Raw genomic sequence first — 21,765 nt, forward strand, 5'->3', positions numbered from 1 at the left:
AGGGAACGCCTACATATGTAGGGCCCCAAAAATGTAGGGGCTGGAAGTGAGCACCCTAAAATGGCTCAATGGGGACGAAACAAGAGACACAGTATGCCCAGAGCATTGCCCTTTCTCACCTGCCCTTTCTTGCTGTAAGGTTCATCGCCTCAAGACTTTGAAGCTGAATCGGAGTAAGGGAATACAAACCTTGATCAGAGCAAGGGGATCAGAACTGATTAAGTTCAATGCTAGGTTGGGGAGGCATTTGTGAGGTTTCGAAAACTTGAACCTCAAAAGATTGTTATAAACAAGGAGGGAGGGAGCAGAATAAGGGAGAGGAGATTGGAGCAAGCACATCATGAAAAGGGAGGAAGGAGAGCAAAATCAAGAATGGACCCCAAATCACCGTTCCCCCTACTCAACGAAAAAAGAAGCCACTTAGCTGTTTGCTGCTTGCAAGCACAAGCTCCATCCACGATCATGCCAATTCCATTGCATTCATTGGGACGATCCCTAGGCTAAGTCAACAGCCCACAGGTAAGTCCTTTAAGAACATGATGAGCATGAAAAAAGGATTTGAAGAATTTGAATGTCCTTCAAGGTTCAAAGGATCTGATCAATTGAGCTCAAGAAGATTGGGAGAATCACACTTGATCTGCTCACCGAAGGTTTCGAGGTATGTTTTTGGGTAGACATTTTTTGAAGTGGTTTATTCACGAGTCCTCAAAGCAAGAATGTTCCTGCAAAGGTTACAGGCTTAGCGAGCCTCCCAAACATTCCAACAGATCATGCTAGAACCCAGCTAAAGATACTTCAGCTTCACCCAATTAGGGAACTTTAAAAATCCCATTAAGTTACCTATCAGTTCAAATTTCTCTTAGCCTTCTATCACCCTCAAATTTAATAATCAACATCACATTTCACTTGTTATAATTGAATAAGGATTAAGTTAGAAGAACCCCGACATATATATGCTGGCTATAGAATCAGAGCTCACAGGAAATCCATCCAAATCTCTGCTTATGCTACCACATCCTTTAAGACTTGTTAGGCTTTTTAACTCTAATAACGGAGCCTGCAGCATTTAAATCCATCCAAATCTCTGCTTATGCTACCACATCCTTTAAGACTTGTTAGGCTCTTTAACTCTAATAACGGAGCCTGCAGCATTTATATGAATTAATTTACACAATTACCTACCTCAACTACCAAACAGAAGTGCAAAGGTGAATCAGTGAATAGTGATTGTGAATTGATACTATCAACACAGCAGGTCTTATTCAATCTCCTTAGCATTGGCACTCAATGATATCTTGGCATTGGCACTCAATGCTATCACGGGGTAAGAATCTTCCTGCAAAGGTTACAGGCCTAGAGAGCCTCCCTCACATTCCAACAGATCATACTAGACCCCAGCTAAAGATACTTCAGCTTCACCCAATTAGGGAACTTTAAATCCCATTAAGCTACCTATCAGTTCAAGATTATATTAGCCTGCTATAGAATCAGAGCTCACTGCTTATGCTACCACATCCTTTAAGACTTGTTAGGCTTTTTAAACTCAATATCGGAGAGCCTGCAGCATTTATATGAATTGATTTATACAACTACCTACCTCAACTACCAAATAGAAGTGCCAAGGAGAATCAGTGAATACTGATTGTGAATCTATCAACACAGCAGGTCTTTATTCGATATCTCCTTAGCATTGGCATTCAATGCTATCACCTTGTAAATGAGACCTAGGGAACGCCAGCCTAGGAGGTACTGTCACTGAAGTGTTCCAAACCATGAAACAAGTATCAGAGGACAAAACAAGTATCAGAGGACAAAGCCAATAGCTGGGCGTAAACAGAGTTCTAATAACAATACTTCCCCGTCCAGTAAACAACTTCTAGGATATGCATGCTGGCAAGCTAGCCAGAAAATCATCGTTACAGGAAGCATCATTTTACAATTGAAATACCATTCATAATTGAATTATGACGTAAGGTGGCACGTTGGCTAGAATATTTAGATAAAGCACCGGAGACTTCACAATTGACAACAGATTTATGTGCACAAGACAAACAATGGCACAGCATTCAAGCCAGATCACAAGCTTAAAAAGTCAATACATGTCCAATGCATGGCCAATTTCATATCAAGACACTGAATATGTAGTGTGAATCCAAGTATTCCTTCTACAATAAGCTCCTTGCTTAGAACAAATTATTATATCAGTTATACTCTTCATGAAAAACCTAGCCATTACCCAGCCAGCAGCAGAGGCTATTCTAAATCTTGGTGATACTTTCACTATAATTCTTCTAAACAGAGAATCCTCACAGAAGCCCACTTATATATCAGAGAATAAAGCCAATAACTGGTATGAAACAGCGTTCAGCTTAACAGCACATACTCATCCAGTAAAACTTTCTGGGATAGGCACGCTAGCAAGCTGTTGCCTGTCTTGGCCATAGCCAGAAAATCATCACATACCCCCTATGCAATTAGAAACCCAAACAGTAATAGGAAGTTTCATTCCACAATCGATTACAATCCAGTATGACATAAGGTGGCACGTTAGCTTAAAAACTTAGATTATCAGAAGCTCCAGAGAGTTCCAAATTGACACCGGAATAATGTGAACAAGACAAACAATACAAAGGCCTTCATAGATATCCATCCTAGCCAGATCACAAGCTTGAGAAGTCAATACGTGTCAAACGCATGGCCAATTTCAGATCAAAATATTGTGAATATGTCTTGTGCATTAAAGCATTCCTTATAGAAAAGGCTCCCTGCTTTGAACAAATTAAATAAATGTTTCCATTGTATCAATTATACCCTTCATGAAGAACCTAGCCGTTACCCAGCCAGCAGCGGAGGTCATTTTAAACCACCCTGCACAAAAACCCCTACCCCGAAAGAAACTCAGGCAATGCAAGGGACGAACAGAGGTCAAGCAGTTACTTGATCACATCCATAAGCGCCAAACATACGCAACTTGTTCAGAATATTCGATAGAAACTCTCCAACCAAGATCCAGCGGATACACCGAAGAATGTCATGCTGCCTACCTGACCAGTATTTGAGAAAAAAGAGAGGTAGCTTCCAAAGGACTGGATGAAATAGATCCTTAAACTCTCAACATCTTGAAAGTGATAGAACATTAGATTGGTTTTCGATCCCCATCATCGACGATATGAAACAGCTTCCAATAAAATTCCAATCAAACCAAAAGATAAGAAACCAGTGTGATAGGTCCGGAAGCGAGGGCGACAAATAGAGAACAGATCCTTGGCACTTTGCCTGTCAGAAATCCGTATCAGCACACGCCACACTGGCTGAGCGGGATACTGTAGTCACATAGAGATCAACGGTTGTGGCAAGAAACGCCCAAATAGCACCTCCCGATCCGTCTGATGGGCTTTACGCATCTCATCGACATCTTAAGAAAGGCTGCGACCCGGCTCGCCGCAGGAAGATATGACGCATCAAAAGCTGTGATCTCCGCGAGATCATTCAGCCCGATGAAGCGCCTGCTTCTTCCTAGTGCATCATGCAACAAGTAGGAGAGGTAACTCTGCTTCTACCAGCAGAAGAGCAAAAGAGAACTAATAAGGAGCTCGAAAAGCTAAGACAACCTGCAGTAAGCCCGAGCGAGAAAGATGGGAGAGGTCTCATGATTCTGCCACAAGCTATCAAAAACGAGAACCGAAATATGTATGGAAGCGATCAATTGCCTACGGTGCAGTCACGAGCAAGGTGACCTGGTTCGCCACAATTGTAGCAAGCCATGGAACCTCGGCCTCCACCTCCGCCACCCCCTTTCCTTCCTCCAGAGACATTTGCTGTGCAATCTCTCGCGAGATGCCCAGGCTCTCCACAGTTATAGCATGCACCTCCACCTCCTCCGCCATAGCCTCCACCTCCCCCATAGCCGCCGCCTCCTCCATATCCACCCCCTCCACTATACCCACCCCCTCCATAGCCCCCACCCCCATAGCCTCCCCCCCCATATCCCCCACCTCCTCTTCCTCCCCTCCCTCTCCCCCTTGGCGTCCCCCCCCCATATCCCCCATACCCTCCCCTCCCCCCTCCCGTCCCTCCTCCCCCATATCCTCCCCCCCCGTACCCTCCTCCTCCTCCTCCTCCTCCCCTCCCGGCGCCCTGAACAGGATTGCCGTTCGGCCCCGTCACGTCCAGCGCCTTGGTGCGGCCATCGGGGCTCTCCTCCACCACGAACTCGACGTCCTCGCCCTCGGCGAGCGATCGGAAGCCCTCGGAGTGGATGGAGGTCTGGTGGACGAAGAGGTCCTCGCCGCCATCGTCGGGGGTGATGAAGCCGAAGCCGCGCTGGCTATTGAACCACTTGACCTTGCCGGTCTTCTTGGAGCCGTTGGAAGAGTCAGGCATGGCGGAAAAGCAAGGCGGAGCGAAGAAGAGAAAGATCAAAAAGCTAGGGTGATGATCTTTCTACTTCTTGCGAGGCTTGAATTGATTGAAAATCGATCGGAAGCAAAGCAGGAGCTTTGTCTGTGAAGACGATGAAGAAAGCTTGACGAAGCCTTTGGCTATGGCGGCCGAAGCTTGTACCCAGACAATTTTCCCATCCCCCATCGGACGGTCCCCCGTACTCTCCGCTCCATCGCACGGTCCTCGTCTTTCCCTCGCCCCAGCCCTAACCTCCCACTTCCTTTCGCAACCCTAACGGTCCCGATTCACCCACGTGTCCCATCTAGCGGCTTCCAGTCAATGTCCATTTTTGACCGCCCGATCGCGCCCCATCCAACGGCCCTCGGCCTTGGCGCCAAGTTCAAACTTGGGGCTAAAAAGTTTTTATTCAAGGTATAACTTTTATTATTTATTTTCTCTTTAGGGGCATATATATTTGTTTAGAAACACGACCTTGGGTTGGCGAACGGAGGGCCAAATGTGCTCTTGGGCATCGTGATGAGGCCGCCTGAAAATATTTTCCCACTCGGGCGTGATTAGGATGCCATGTCATCATTTTGCAGCAAGCGGTTAAACAAGTGTGAATTGGCATATCCACCGGCACACCCATTCATTGGGCACCACACCGTCTGCCATTTTGTAGGCGGATGGGCGGAGGGGTGTGAAACACACCTTATCCACCAATCATATTACTATATAAGTTTCTTATTTGGACAACAGGAGATGTTGGGCGAAGACCCCGACCTAAGCTTTTGTCATAGGGGTGGGCACACATGGGGGTCTATAAAGGGCCTAAGTTTGACGTGCACTTGTTTCAACTCTCCCTTCCCTTCTACCACTTGGCTATATGTTCATCCCATGACTTCAAGTACTTGGCTTGCCCAACCATAATCTCGTAGCTCTTGGCAAAGGGTAATTTCTCAAGAAGGGGAAAGCAAATGAAAGGTGGAACTCATCGTTGCTAGCCATGGGAACAATATGCTACTCCTCTCAAACAACCAACTTCTATATTGCAGATTTCTAAGGGTTTGAGGTGAAAGACCAAGACGATCACCATGCCACTTAGAGAGGCAAAACAAGGGACAGGGGGGCCACTACTATGTTCCCAGCAGCTTGGTTAAGCTAGCCCTCAATTGGATACCTTTTTATTGGTTCTATTGCAATTCTCAAGGGGCTAACCAGCAAAGGAATGCTTTCCCTTAGGAGCCATGAAATGTCGATTCAATGCTTCTAAACAATACTCAATAACAATATCTCACAAGGTATGTGAGGAGGGTTTTCGAGGCGTAATGTCCATGCCTATCCTTCCCAACGTTATGAAAGTTACATTGTCCATTCAATCAAATGAGAGGCCCCACCCACAAGAAAAAAGAATTAGAACAACAAGCCCATTTTGAAATGTCGTTCCTATTATCTTGTCCCTCCTCCTAAGTAATATCGTGGTCCCTCACATGTGGATCACAAATCAAAACCAACCAAAATGAGGGATTTGACTATGGTGCAAGGGAGCCTTGGATAAAGACCTAGTCCCCTTTCCACCAAGGTGTACCAAAAAATATTTCCATATTTTCTTTCATGAAGGTGGTATCCTTACCATCACTTGCCCATGTATCCTGTCCTTTTCTTAAAACCCTAGCCCCACCTTTCCCCCATCCCCCTTAGCATGCCACTACTCCCTTTGGATAATGGTTCACCAACAATCTCTAAGAGGAGATGAACTTTCTTGTGAACCTCCCAACGATATCCAAACGCACTCTTTTTCTACATACACAGGTGGAGTGCATACAAGAATGTACTATGCATCATTACAATCAACACATGGTCTGAGGCACTCACTGTACAATATTGCAAGTCTCATTTGTTCTTCTTTAAGAGTATTGCAAATAATCCCCTCCGCTTCTTCTTTTTGCTTTTCCTTTTCCCCATTCGTATGGAAATTTGACTTACTTTCGCTCTATACTTGAAATATGCACACACATCTATGTATCTTTAAGGTATAGATGCTTTTGCATGCCCACTACTTCTCCCTCTTTTGCTCAACCTTAGGATTTTTGCATATCCCATGTTCCACTCATGGATGTTTGTTTCCCATCCATATAACATCAATGTTTTATATGAAGGATTTTTTTAAAGATTAGGCATGAATCTCAGGTACGTTACTAAACATTTAAAGACATCTCTAAGGGGACATAAATGGCTCGTCATTTTAAAATTCAATTAATTAGTAAAAGGCCTAGAAGTTAATTAGATTAACCTAAGTCTCACCCTCGCTCCTCCACGTTGGTGACACCCTTACACCGCCGCCTCCTCCCATCACCTCCGTCGACCTTTGTTCCCTCCTCCATGTTGGTTTCTCCCTTACGACATCTCCCTCCTCTAAGTTAGCATCTTCCACTCTTACGTCACCTCATCCTCTGCCCACCCTCCCATCACGTCTGCCATCCTTTGCTCCTCCTCTACCCACCCTCCCATCATGTCCACCATCCTTTGCTCTCATTCCTTCGCATCAACTCGGCCTACACATCATTTCCTTTGCATCCGTTCTCACTACCCTCCCAACCCGACGGTGGCCAACACCTCCCTCTCATGCTCACGTGGCCAAGACGTACCCCCCTCTTCCTCCCCCAATTCCTCATCGCCTCTCTCTCTAATCACCACACCTCTACCCTCTCCCTTGCCTTGATTTTTGTCACCCCATATCTCCTTTGGCAAGCTCCATTCCAAGGTATGCTCTTTAGTATAAGTCTCGCATCCATCTAGATCAACAAACTTTGAGAAATCGTCCCTTGTTCTTCTTGACAAGTTCTTGCCTCCCCTCCATTCTTCATGAGGCTGCTCACATCCTCGCTTCCACCTCCCATATGTTCTCTTCATCCTTCCCTCACTCCCCTCTCCACTCTTCTTGCTCATTCACTCCCCCTGCGCGGTCCCTCAATCTCCCTCTCTCTCCTAGCTCTCTCATCTTCCTCTCCCTCCCTCTATTCCCCTCCACTCAGTCCCTTCTCTTAGTCTCCCTCTCTGTCCTAGCCTCCCCCTTGTTTAAACACAATGATTGATGAAAACAAGAGGAAATGATAGGGGTAGCAAGGAGGAAGTGATCCAGGAGGGAAATGAGAAGTGATCACAGAGGAAATGAAAGGAGCAATCATCGTAGCTGCTAAAAGCGAGCAATCACACTAGAAGCAATAAATTTTTTAGGCTAGGCCGAAAGGGACATGGCACGCTTAATTTCTCTCATTTGATTAACTTAATTCAAGTGGGTTTTGAGACCTTGGCTTAATCTCTGAATGTCGATAGGAGCTAATTAATTCATGTTCCCCAAAAGTTCTCTAGGGGGACGTATAGACAATAAACAACCCCCAAAAAATGATAATTTAAGACAGTTGGTCACCACAAGCTCAATTAAAACCATTTAAAGACAATTTGTCACTAGAAGCTAGATTAAAACCATTTTTAGACAATTTGTCACTAGAAGCTAGATTTAAACCACATGAAGATATTTGGGAGAGGGAGAGAACGTACAAAGCGTTGACGGAAGCGAGTGATGGTATGTGAAATGTCCTAATTGTTTTATATACCCAATCCTCCAAAGTTAAAAATCAAATATGTGTAAGGACTTCTATTTTCCATAATTAATTGCATGTTTAAGCACATGCATGCATGTGTGTGTGCGTGCGTGTGCGCGTGCATGTGTCCGTGTGTTCACGCATAATGCATGAGAGATTGTGTGCTTTCCATGATGCATGCATGAGAGATTGTGTGCTTTCCATGATACATGAACACATGTGGAAGCATAAGTGTGGGCACACAAGCATGCATGTTTGTGGGGAGGATGTGTGTGACTACAATTTTACAATAAAAGACTGATTGCTTTTTCTTAAATATATTCCCAAACAAATGATGGTGCTCTCAAGAATTTTTGTCCAAACATGTGACATACAACTCTTGATACAACTTATGTTGTCAACGTACATTAGCACTAAATCCAATATGTCAAAAGTCTTCACCATATCATTTTATAATTTCCTAAACGAGTAACATCTTTAGGTGTAGGATAGCACATTCCAAGCTTGACATGAATTATCACACTTGGCAAAACCTTCTTGTCTAAAATACTCACATATCCCATCAATTCCATGGCCTTGGTGCATAGTACTCTTTAGCTTACTCACGTGTGCCTCCCACTCACCCCCCCAAATCCTTTGGTTGTACCACGTGGAATTCATTCCCGCATACACTCTTAAAGAATGCTAACACTTTTGTTTTGTTTTTGTTTTTTTTTTTTGTTTTTTAAAGAACTCTAACTTCCTCTCCATTTGTTGCTCTTTCCATTCATGCTAAGTAGCTATGCAACTATAGTCGTAATTGCTATCCATTTGTAAACTAAGAAAATGTCTCATAGCCCATACCTTTTAATTCTTTTATCTGATTTAGACTTTGCTTTATAGAATTCCTTTTCTTCCCTTCTACTTATCATTTTTCCATATTTTTTGCCCTAAAGGCTCTTCAAAGTTTGTAGGTTCTTGCATGTTAAGGATACATGCCACCATTGCAAAGTTTGCTTCCAATCTTTCAAGTTGTCTCTTTAATATCTTGGACCTATTGTACAATAGGTCAAGTTTCTTTTGTGTCCCTTTGGGGTTCTTTGAGGTTGTTGTCCATGCTTCTTTTAACTTTTGCCATCTCAAAGTCCTATCAAGCTCAAATGTGAACCCATGACATGATCTTCACTAGTCATTCATCAAATTGAACATCTTGAAATATATCCAATTATCTATAGCCTTATTATGGACTTATTCTCTAAGCACAACATTGAAGGTGTGGACTTAAGATCCTTTCACTCCACTTTCAACCCATGATGTGCAACTTGTGTAAACAATGTCATTTATGGTTGCTTGTGTAGGGACGAGAGCAAAAGTCCCATCATTATCAATTTTTGCAACCAACTTGCCCTTGTTGTTTATGTCTATTTGCATTCCACTGGATTCCATCTCTTGTTTTATTTGGGTTCCCACCTAGCAAATTTTCAATATTTTTTCTCAAAAGCCTTTTTGAGTTATCTAGGCTCTCAGGTATATGCCATAGTTGCAAAGTTTATTTCAAAATCATCCAAGTTGTTTCTTACTCTAGTGGATCTTTTATAATTCACCCATTCAACCAATCTTTCAAATTTTATTTCCAATCTTTCAAGATATTTCTTAGTCTAGTGGATATTTAAAATTCACTCATTTGACTAATTCATGTAGCTACTCACATGAAAAAATATCATTTTTTTGCAAAAATGTACGTCTTTGGTCTTTGGTGTTTGGTTTGAAAATTTTAGATTTTTGTTCATATTTATTTGAATGCTTTTAAAAATGAATGTCCTTATCAAGATGAAGAGTGAATCCTTTAACGTGATGCGCACCAATGTATTATGCATCACTTAATTCATCAAGATTAATACCTTGACTTATCATCACTGATTCTTGTGTGTAGTCTTGTGATACAACTAATACATGTATTGAGATTTCATGTGCTCCTCAAAACCAAAAAAATACAATGTACATCTCATAAGCCTTGCATTTAATTTCTATTCTTTCCAAACACATGTGCACAATCCCTACAATTGAATACTCTCAACACACATGAAAGGATGTTCATCGTTTCATCACATATATGAAGGTGCAATACTATGTTGCATAACTTGGATCATCATAATCTTGGACTTGTCCTTTGTTTGAACCCATGAGAAGGTAGCCAAGCTATGATTCTTCAAAGCCATGTGTGTTTCATACTCATGGGACTAGGAAGGTCAAAGTTGAGGTAGATCCCAATATCTCCTTAAAGCCATAGAATATGATGATAGATGTCATATTGAAATGCTAGCTTTGATAGTGTTTCAATATGATATCTATCATTTTAGCCACATACACGTGCCATACAATCATCCATGCGAGTGATAAAATAAGGATTTGTTTATATTCTATGGCATATATGTATGTATGTTTTTGTACCATGAAAAAATATGAAGAGGGGAGAGGAGTAGAGTGAAGATGAGGAAAGAGGGAACAACTAGAGCGCACACCACAAATGACTAACTGTACACTAGATTTAGTTGAAAATAATGAATATATACAAACCCCTTTAGGGTTAGGGTTAGGGTTTCCAACCCTTTTGCCTTTTAGAACTCTTTTGGTTAGTGCTATGCACATGTGATTATACATCATGTTGAGATGAATCCTCAACACCTTCCCTCAAGATCAACATCATGAAGTAAGCCTTCCCTCAAGATGATGATTATGGGAAATCAAAGAATGCTGAGCATTACATTCCATCACACCCCTTTAATGGGAATTTCCTTCCTCTGCATCAAACCAAGAGCTTGTCACTGTTTCTCAAAAAGCCCTTCCTTAAGTGGTTTGGTAAAGATATCTGTAACATTTTCTTTGGTGTTACACTGTTGCAATCTGATGTCACCAAGTAACACTCTTTCTCTGATGAAGTGCTCTCTAACATCAAAGTGTTTTGTCCTAGAGTGATATACTCAATTCTTGAGCTAATGCTTGAGCCGCGATTGATTTTCACAGTATATTGTTATTGGCTTTGACTCATCATAAGTAATCTTTTTCTATTCATGAGCCATATAGCCTCACATGCACCTATTGTGAGCCCTCTATTCTATTTTAGTTGAAGACAAAGAAATAGTTGGCTGCTTGCTAGACAACCATGATATAGTACCTTGACCAAGGAAAAATGCATTTCATTGTGTGGATGCCCTGGTCTCATGATCTCCTACATATTCCTTGTCATAGTATCCATGCAACCTTGGATGACTTCCTTTGTATTCTATTTCAAAATGCCTTGTACCTATGATGTATCTCAATACTCTCTTAGTTGCATTCCAATTAGACCGTTTTGGATTTTCAATAAAATATGCTAGTGAGCTTACTGCATAACAAATATCTGGCCTCGTGTAGATGTATAAGAGATTCGATGCATTGTCAATAGTACTTGTCATCGACGGTAGGCTTTTCTAGATTTTTGTTAAGTTTCAAACTTTATTCCATGGAATGGTTGCAATCTTGCAATTTGCCATATGAAACTTATTTGGGAAACTATCCACATATTTTTGTTGGGTTTTGAAGGTGCTGTCCAAGTCTCTCAAGAACTCAATTCCAAGACAGTAATGCATAAGTCCAAGATCTTTCATGTCGAACTCTGCAAATAAGTCTTGTTTCAGCTTGTTGGATGAAGCTTTCATTGCTTCCTGTTACAATCATATCATGTACATACAAAAGTGCAATAGTAATGTCTTCCCCTTGAACTTTGTCATAGAGAGTATGATTTGCATTGGACTTCATTATCCCAGATTAGCAAAATACTTGTCGATACTATTGTACTAACTTATGGGTGCTTGCTTTAAGTCATAGAGACTTTTCTTGAGATGGCAAACATGATGCTCTTTCCCTGGTTCAACATACCTTGATGGTTGCTGCATGTAGACTTCCTCGTCTAGGTAACCATTGAGAGAAGCATTTTTTACTTCTAGCCGGTATACATTCCATCTGTTGAGTGTCGCTAATGATATCGAAAACCTTATAGAATCCATCTTTGCTATACTGGAGCATAAGTCTCATCATAGTCTTTACCATATTGATGTGCAAAACCTTTTGCAACTAGGCTGGCTTTGTATCTTTCATTGCTTCCATCTAAATTGTACTTCACTTTGTAAAATCATTTGTTTGCAATGGCCTTCTTTCTTGGTGGAAGGTCGCATAAATCCCAATAATTGTTTTGTACAAAGCATCCATTTCTTCATTCAAAGTAGTTTGCCATTCTGGCTTGTCAACTACATCTTCAAAGTACACTTGCTCTTCTGTAGCCATGATGGTAGTCATAAGACATAATTGGTAGCTTTAATCTGAATTACTTTCCCTTTCTAAGTATATGTCAATCTGGTTGTTGGTAATCGACTTTCTCTAGTTGTCTAAGTTGTTGCTCTTCTCAGGGTGGATCCTCCTCTCACAATTCTTGCTCTTCTTCATCATCAACCTTCTCTGTAGATGACTGATAATTAGTGTGATTATCTCATATGTATTTGATTTTTTCTTATTTGGCTCTTCATAAAAAATAACAACTATGGAGATTATAACCTTTCGGTTGATGGATCATACAACTTGTATGCTTTGCTCTCTTCACCGTAGCCAACCATGATGCATTTACATCACTTAACATCCAACTTTCTGTGATGATCATCATGTATGTGGGCATATGCTATGCAACCAAATATGCAGAGAAGCCCAATGCATGGCTTGTATTCAGTGAATGCCCCATAAGGTGTCATACCTTGAATCGGTTTGGTTGGAAGTGGATTAAGTAGTTTGTAGTGGCAATTGCTTCTACTTAATACTGATTTGGAAGATGCTTCTCACTAATCGAAGGTGTGGTGACTCACTAATCGAAGGTATCTTTGCGCACAAGCATACGATGCAATTTCTGCAGTAACTTTCAACCGACCTGCAGAGCAGTGGTCGTACAGCAAAAACAGGGCCTTTTTCTCAGTGCTTGCAGAGAACTTCCGCCTCCAAAACGGGCCTCGAAATGGCCTTGAATCAAAAAAATAAAGTCACCACATGCTTCGCCCTCTCCCGCAGCATATATTGCCCTCTCGCCATACCACGAAGGGCATCTCAATCTGAGACAATGCACTCTTACACTTTCTGGCTATGCTACCTACAGAGATTTGCTCCCAAACTCAAAAAAAGGAAAGCAACACTGGTCCTCTTATCAGGACACCGCGAAATTGGTTTGCTTTCTTAAGCTCCTTACCACGAACCAGGCTCTGATACCATGTGAAGATAGTGGGAGAGAAGGAAGGAGTCTCACTTACGGCTTTCTCACATACACAATGGGGGAATACACACAAAGGTGGAGGTTGAAAAACAGTTTTCCTCTTCTTAGTTGTGTAAGTCAAAAGAACTCTAGTACAAAGAAATAGAAGAACCCTATATGTGGGTCTCAAACCAAACTCAGATAACTAAGGTGGCATACTAACTAAGCCACGAACTAGAGTACATAAGGATAGTTGTCATCCAGCTATTATTCATGGGTGGTGTACCAACTGCATCTGCAGCTGACAAGTCGGTGACATAAATGCACAACAGTCACCCTGGCATATCATGAGTGGAGCTCGATATCTCAACAGTACTCCCTTAAGTTCTATTGTACGACAGATACTCAAGGGAGGCCCCAAACTTCTTCTATGAACTAGTTCATCTCCTAGAGGAACATGAGAGGTGCACTGATTTGAAGTTGAGTAGCTTGAGGGTGGCTCATGAGTATTTTTGGGCTAAGCATATAGCATTAGCTCACACTAATATAGGTTTGATATTCTAGGGACACTATCAACTACACAAGAGATAGTTGAGTCCCAATGACAATTCATGGTACAGAAGAATGAGAGTCCCTAACCCCTAGACACCATCACTATTGAGATATAACAAAGCTACTAAGAGAATGCCACACTTCTTCAATAGTTGGCAACACTGAAATAGATTTAGGCACTGGTCCACCAACTCAAAATCCCTGTAGAGCACCCAACCAATCCTCCAAGATAGAAAGATCCTAATGAGGACATCGATGCTACTGGGTAGGGTCGACTAGCACAGGTAATAGAGCAAGTAGACCAGTTGATAGAGGCAACAATTTCCCTGTAACAAGACCAGAGACATCAGTTGGGGGAGTAGACAATTTAATCGGAGGAGTTAACCTAAAACAATATACAACAACACAAATTTTTTCTCCTCTAGGATTCCAAGTTCCATCCCCCTAGAGAATAGTCACCTTCTCAACTATATACTTTTAATAAAGGTACAAAGACTTCCCACCCATACTATTTTTTATATTGTGGACCAATTGTCCCCAAAAGGTAAATTTTTTGGGAGCAACCAAATGACTTGCCAACCTCCTCTCTATAGAATCTACAGGCCCTTTTGTGGCTCAACCCTCTTAGGCATTTATATAAACCACCCTTAGAAAAGTATTGGTTTTCCCAACTTGAAGGAGCCATCTAGTTCCAAGAAGCAATTTTGGATGAGTACAAGAATCCTACCAAGCATGTGTTTGAGTATGAGTGGGCAACTAGTGCTTTTGACTTGGTAGTAAAGGAAAATTCTACTTAGCAATGGGAAGCTTTTGCAACCAAGCACACCAAAATATCAATTGGTTGATGTACCGGCTTACTTCTCTGAGCATTTGTGACTTCTCAAGCTATTTCTTGGCTCAACATGCAATGAGGCCATGACTATGTATAATCACATTTTGATGCTAATAATGTAGGCTTCAATCCAAAATTGGGTGGATCCTCCATAATGTGCATTGTTACTAGCCACATTTTGAGGGTACGGCCTAGTGATGGTGAGAGAGTATAAGATTTGAGTGGTGCAACTATCTAGAGTGATCATTTATTGAGATCAATCACCTTCACCATGGCTGCTAGATTTGCCTACACAACCCTCATCGCTACCATGACATTTTGATCTTGAAAGAAAGACATCGCTCACCAACACCTCTATAGCTCAATGCACATCCTCTACTTTGACTTTCATTAGATTGCCCTAGGGACATTGCAACAACCAAGCTCAGTGGCTAAATGTAGGAGGATAAATTCTAGACCTCGTAGGAAATTCTCCATCAGAGGATCACCAACATTCAAGCAGTAACTCCAAGGAGTGCCTAGAGAGTTAATAAGCATAAACATAATAAAAGATAAGGTTAACCCTTGGTTAACATGATGGGTTAGGTCAAGTCACAGTTTCTCAGGTTAAGCTAGCTCAGATTGAGACCACAGGGCAAGTGGCAATGGGATTTGGCCAACACCAATAGCCACATAGTGCATGTCTTAATTCCAAGGAAGGGAAAAAAGGATAGAAATGTTAGGTAGCCAATACCAATCATTGGTTCGATGAGTTTGAAGGAGTGAGTTAGAAAAGGAGAATAGGTCAATTGACTTACTCTAAGTTTAGAATCATAGCATATAGGAGTTACTAGAGCAGACTGTAACAGGCTCTTTCCCATGCTAGTTCTAGTCATGTCTCCTTGTGCATAGGCTAGAACGATTGAGTCAAAGCTATTGATTCTCATAGATTCTTGTGCCTTAAGCTGAGGCAAGCAAGAGTGAGAGTAACTATCTGAGTGCTAGTTCTATGGCTATGTCCATTTTTATTCAATAGACCTCATCAAATAATACAAGTAGGTTTGCATTTATGGACTTCCTATTTCTTTATTTATGAGCAATAATTGTATTCTTTTATATTCTTAATCACATGTCAATGCAATCGAAACCCAAATGTTAATGTCTTCTATTAACATTTATTTCTGCACTCTAAGTGATACTAGGAAGACTCACAAAGCAACCTCAGGTTTGAAAGAGAGGGGGGACGAGCATTTTCCGAGCGAAATCTTCCGAGCGTCCGAGCGAAGGAAAAAAAAAGCTTCCAACTATGCAAAAATATGACAAAAATGAATCAGAAGAAAACATAGTTTCACTTAGAAATATGAAAAGTATTATAGGAATGCCTATTTTATACACGAATATTTATGTGAATCTTTGGGAATGGTGAGAACATAATGGGATGGCTTTTGAAGAAACCCACATGTAGAGTAGACTTCTCTATGAAAATTCCCTTATGATCCTTCTTACAACTTTTTACTTAATAGGTGGTGACATTGAAAAACCTCTCTCACCCTATCTTCATGAAAGGGTTTCTCCAAAGAAAACTCATTGAAGCAAGCCATCAAGATAGTTTCGCCAGCGAAACCCCTTTGAACAAGGTCTTTCAAGGTAGTTTCACTGGCGAAACTACCTTGGACAGCACTTTTAAAAGTGACATAACTTTCACATCCAATGTCCAAATATAGTCATTCAGCCACTCAAATTGATCGAAAAACCCCATTTGAGCACATTTATGGGGTTATATTTTGGAAAACCTTGCATATATAGTATTAAATATTACATGTATTTTATGAGAGTGATATATAAGCCCAAGTTAATACTTATTTATAGTAATTTAAACTTCTATAGAAACATGTCCATAAATATATTGTTATTAATACTATAAAAACACTTGAAAGATATTGCCATATGATATAAATGTGTTTAATAAGTAATTATTTATGTATAATATTATTATGTTGAGAGTGATTATGAGAGATGTTTCTTAAATGAATTATTTTTCAATACTTTTTTAAGGTAATAACAAGGGTACAAAGGGATGTCTATGAATAAGAAGATTTATGTTATGTAAAAATGAATGAGTAACTAGTTTGTATATTTTTATGATAAAGGGATCTAGTTCTAATGAAAATAAAAGTGTAAAAACCATGTTTCCTAAAGAAATATTATTTTTAAAATCTCTAGAAAAACACGCTCGTATAAACTTGCTCATAGGTTTTTGCTCGTAAAATTGACGCATCCAGAGAGAGGGCATCTTCCTATATATCTGAGCACTCACTTACACCGAGTTGGACAACACATGATTATCCAGTTAAATAAAGGGGTAAGAAAAATACTGACAACAACTTGCACCCAAACCAACTACTTGGATGTGACTATATAAAGATTTATGATGAATTGGGTGCAACAAATGAGCAAGCACAAGTCTTGATCTAACTAGCATGGCACACGGTTTTTCACTATTGTTTCTTAGTTTACCTTGAGCCTATTTTATAGTTGTGTGAACTCTTAAAGAACCTTTGACACTTTTCAATTACCAAGGCCTTTAATTTTGAGGTTGGATTTTTAAAAGGGAATCTTGGAGAGTTTTGCAACCACACAAATTCTGTAGTCAAATGATAAATGCTCCTTAGCACTTTTGAAGATAGTTCATTTTGGTTTATTTCATGATACTATAAGGTCTCAAGTGATTTGGTAGTGCACAACATGTTTTTCCTTTCTACCTTTGTCTTAGAGAAGCAAGCCTAGACTATTGGGCCCCCCCCCTCTACATTGACTGTTAGCATCCCATCCTAAGGAAATCATCTCTTGCACTAGTTGGCGCCACCTCTAAGTTCAATATCAATAGAGGCCATCTCTCATAGCAGTTCGCAACCACCTCATTGATTTTGATGGCACGCATTCTTAGTTTAAGGAAACACCTTCCCAACCTTGAGCACCTGCAAAACTCTATTACATCATCGTTCAAGTCATTTATGGGTTCTTAGCCCTTGTATGGTCCCAAAATTATGTATATATTTGCATGGTTTGTGCATATTACTTTCAAGCATTTGACTTTTGATTGGGCCTTATAGGAGTTTGCAAATTTTCATTCATCCCAAGGGAGTGCCATAGTGTTATAGGTTCAGCTCATCCAACCTTTGATATGTAAAGGCTAGGTCATCTCATTGTGCAAGCTACTAGTTATTAGAGTACTCTAAATTTAAATTTGATTAACTTTCCTGCTCAATCATTTTGGGCATCGAGTAGTGAGCTCTACAATGGAAGGAGCTTGGCATATTTTTCAATATATGATTGGCATTTCTATCTTTATCTTCTATTTTCTCCACTCTTTTATGTCCCTCTATTTGTCTATTCTAGGTTTTGGGTTTGCGTGTCTATGTACTCATAATGAATCATGTTCATCTATATTAGTACAAACACACCCTTGATATGCTCAAGAGTTAGCACATGAAACCTTGCTAACAATCATCAATCATATTTAGGGCTCACTGCCTTCTTGCAGGACCATCCTTTGATATCTTGCTATTAAGGGGATTCGTGAATGTGGACTCTTTGGTCTTGATCTTCATGGCCTCGTATGCCTCTGTGTTCTTGGCTAGATGCACATCCTTGCACTTTCCTCCTTTATCTTTGTTTATACTATCTTGCATGCTTACACTCCTAGCTAGATGCATGTCTTGACTCAAGAGTTTTTGTTATTAAACAAGATAGTAGACATTAGCAACATTTGTGTATACAATGATGAAAGCAATGCACAAAGCATGGAGATGATTTCTTTGTTCCAACAATGGCATGAAGTCTCTTGTCAGCTGGTTATATGACTACAGATATGGCATTTGTCTTTAACAAGTTTAGTTGCACAATATGAGAGATATACAATCCAAAAAAGCCATAGCGGAAGGTGTCAAAAGCTTCCTTGTTCTAAAAGGGATATGGAGGGATTGACAACATTCCCCTACATAGTTATGAAGGCAATGCACAAGGCATAGGAGGTGCTTTATTTGTTCCAACAACAAGGGCATAAAATGGGTTATATGACTGAAAGGAATATGGATTTAGTCTTCAAAATGTTTGGTTTCACAATTCGAGAGTTGGAAAATCAAAACAAGTCTTGGGTAGAAGGCTCAAATAGGAAGAATGTTGTACAATTATTTTATCAATACCTATTAAGAGACCTTTGAAAACTTATCATCAGAATCACGATGCTTATTCAATTGATGCATTTAAAGAGTTCAAAGCTTTGGTAGAAAAGTAAACTAGAATCCACATAAAGATCCTTGGATGCAGCAACAAAGGAAAATACAAATCAGGAGAGTTCCATTAGTCTTGTAGATAGCATGGGATAAAGAGACAATTTACATGGAAGTGTATATGTCAGGAGAAGGAAATCACAAAACAATGAATAACATCATAGTAGATAATCAGATGCATGGTAAATGAAAAGAATGTTCTCGATTTGTATTAGCTAGAGGCATGTGAAACTATAGTTTATATAATGAACAGAAGTCCAAAGCCCATCTTGCATGATATTACACAAAAAGAAGATGCTCAAAGCCTTTAGCTAGTCATTTTAGAGTTTTCATGCCTCTTGCATATGCACACATTGCAAATTGGATATGAAATCTATTAAATTGTGTCTTCACTAGCTACAGTGAAGTATCAAAGGTAGAGTGCCTCTTTGATCAAGTCAAAGAAAACTTGTCATTTCTAAACATGTTGCTATTGATAATGAGACAACATCGTAGCACCATCTCTGACTCCAACTATTCAAACAAAAATTTGGGGTGCTTTTCTAGCTCACTCAAAAAGTGTTCAATCCACCATGAAAATAGGGAGCAAAAGAAAAGAAAAGGTCCTACATATAGTTTATATTACAACCACAATGGTCATCGTTGTTATACCACGGACTTTCATCGCTATTATCAAAAGATTTTCTTGTGATTAGAAGGAGTAGAAAGATGGGCCTACAAATCAATTTTACCATACCTAATGTCATTCCAAGAAGTAGTGCAAGCTCTAAAAAGGCAACAAGCAATGGATGAAGGGTACAATTCTCTTATCAAGCACATGCATAGGTAATCTAGACAGAAAAATGTAATTATATTTTTAACCAATTAAAAATAAAGAATGAGCAATAACACAAATATAAGATGGGATGTAACTCACTTGACCATGTTTATAAAACAAGCATGCAATCCCATCCTACATTCAAGGAAATAGAAGGTGTGGGGAATTTTCCCATCCTACATGGAAGGAAATAGAAGGTGTGGGAGGTAGGCCACTTAGGCTTAATCCTTGGAGTATCCCTTCAAGAAACACTTTCTCCTTTAGGGAAACACACGAGCAGTTTGGAATGATGTTGTTGAGAGGTTGAGGTTAATCCAAGTGCATGTCAAGATTAGATGGAAGGTTGCATTACTCGGAGATCATGGATGTCTTAATGATGCTTGTATTATGTACTTATGGAGATTCAGAAATGATGTGGCTTTTATGGTACCTCATTTTGGCAAAGGGTTAGTACCTTTGATCTTGGAGGATGTCAAGAGCACTCTGCAGTTTTTTGGGAAGAAAAATGAGACTCTTAGAGTCTTAGGTAAACTGCTGTAGATAGCCTTTGTCCCTTTTCTAATATAGGGCAAACTGTTTCTCTTTTTCCTTTTTTTTTTCTTTTTCCCTTTTTTTTTGTGCAGAAAAAACCAAATTTGTATTGTGGAGAGAAAAAGGAACTGTACAAAGAAAAGAAACCAGCTGCCTTCAGACAGGCATAAGCAGGCACAAAGAGTGTGAAATACTCTTTTTCCTATTGTAAATTCTCCTATAATCTCTTACACCCACCAAAAAATAAAACCTATCCCTTTTTTGAATTTAAAACAAAAGTTTGGAAAGGGCATTCAAATCCACCCAGATTTTATACTCAATTGACCATGAATCCCATGAATGGGCAAATGTCAATATCTTTTTATGAAATTGTATAGCCTTGTTCCTCATAGTACAGGTGCATGTCACAATTGGAGCGTAGGACATAAGTGATATATGGGAAATGACTATTGGATATGGTTGTAAGTAAAACGCGAGCAGCAGCATCTGCAATTTTCCGTATTGTTCCTCCTTGCTAACCATTGCAATATCGGCCCTTGCATTGCATGAATAATGTCTCTTCCACGAAAGCAGCTGACAATTTGGTGGCCAATCTATGGTTTTCCAATCCAAATTTCACGATCGACTTTGCCCGCCGAGAGTCTATTCGAACCTGAAAATATGTGAAATATTAAATGTAAACAACTTGTTTCATCAATCCATTGTCGTCTAGTCTACTTAGGATATCTGGCTTGCACCTAGGCAACCCACGTTCAAATCTCGGCAATGGAAATTTTAATGCTCGTTCCAACAAAAATACCTTGTCACTTAACCTGCGGGACCTTTTATATTGCTCTAAATTTTTTGCAACATATCCATTCCAAGAAAAAGACCTTTTATATTGCTCTAAATTTTTGCAAAATATCCGTTCCAAGAAAAAGACCGTGTCACTTTTATAAAGGTAACCCAGCAAGAGCTCTATCACCTTTTATATTGCTCTAAGTTATCTAAGGGAATGGAAAGTTTTTGCTACACATCCTAAAAGGCCATGTCACTTTCAAGAAGGTATCCAACAAAAAGGCCATGTCACTTTCAAGAAGGTAACCCATGGGAACTCTTTCACCTTTTATATTGCTCTAAGGGAGACCACATTATTTGGATATAATGTACTCAATGGTGGAGAGCTCAACTCTAAGGGAGACTACCCAATGTTGGCATGGCACTTGGATGCCACCTCCCTTGGCAAAAATGTGCCCCCATCCAATGTAAAATGCTACATTAATTAATTAAGGTGGACTATCACGACAATTAAAGTCCACAAGATGTGAGCTATCATGATAGAATAGGGCAATTAAGCTAAGTTATTGAATGATGAAATTTAGGTGAGGTGGGGCATGAACATGTGCGTAATAGGAAATTATGGTGGTACATTAAAATGGCTGGACACGTGTGTGGCGGAGAAGGCATCATAAATATCTAGGCTGAAGAGCTCAGTTGCTCACCATGAGAGGTAAGCAGCTATCTCACTCCTTCATGCATGCAAAGCA

The 21,765-nt window shown here is 40.2% G+C and overlaps 1 protein-coding gene across 1 annotated transcript; it reads right to left on the reverse strand.

Moving 5' to 3' along the window:
- Positions 1 to 2,950: 2,950 nt before the first annotated feature.
- Positions 2,951 to 4,528, reverse strand: LOC147893950 (uncharacterized). Its single transcript, XM_087386120.1, has one exon. It carries the CDS (start codon positions 4,381 to 4,383, stop codon positions 3,703 to 3,705), a length of 681 nt encoding a protein of 226 aa, XP_087242246.1. The 5' UTR covers positions 4,384 to 4,528; the 3' UTR covers positions 2,951 to 3,702.
- Between the last annotated feature and the right edge of the window lie 17,237 nt (positions 4,529 to 21,765).

Source organism: Dipteris shenzhenensis, chromosome 15 (assembly GCF_047967505.1).
Source record: "Dipteris shenzhenensis isolate YYH24624 ecotype China chromosome 15, Dip_SZ_1.0, whole genome shotgun sequence".
Classification (NCBI taxonomy): domain Eukaryota; kingdom Viridiplantae; phylum Streptophyta; class Polypodiopsida; order Gleicheniales; family Dipteridaceae; genus Dipteris; species Dipteris shenzhenensis.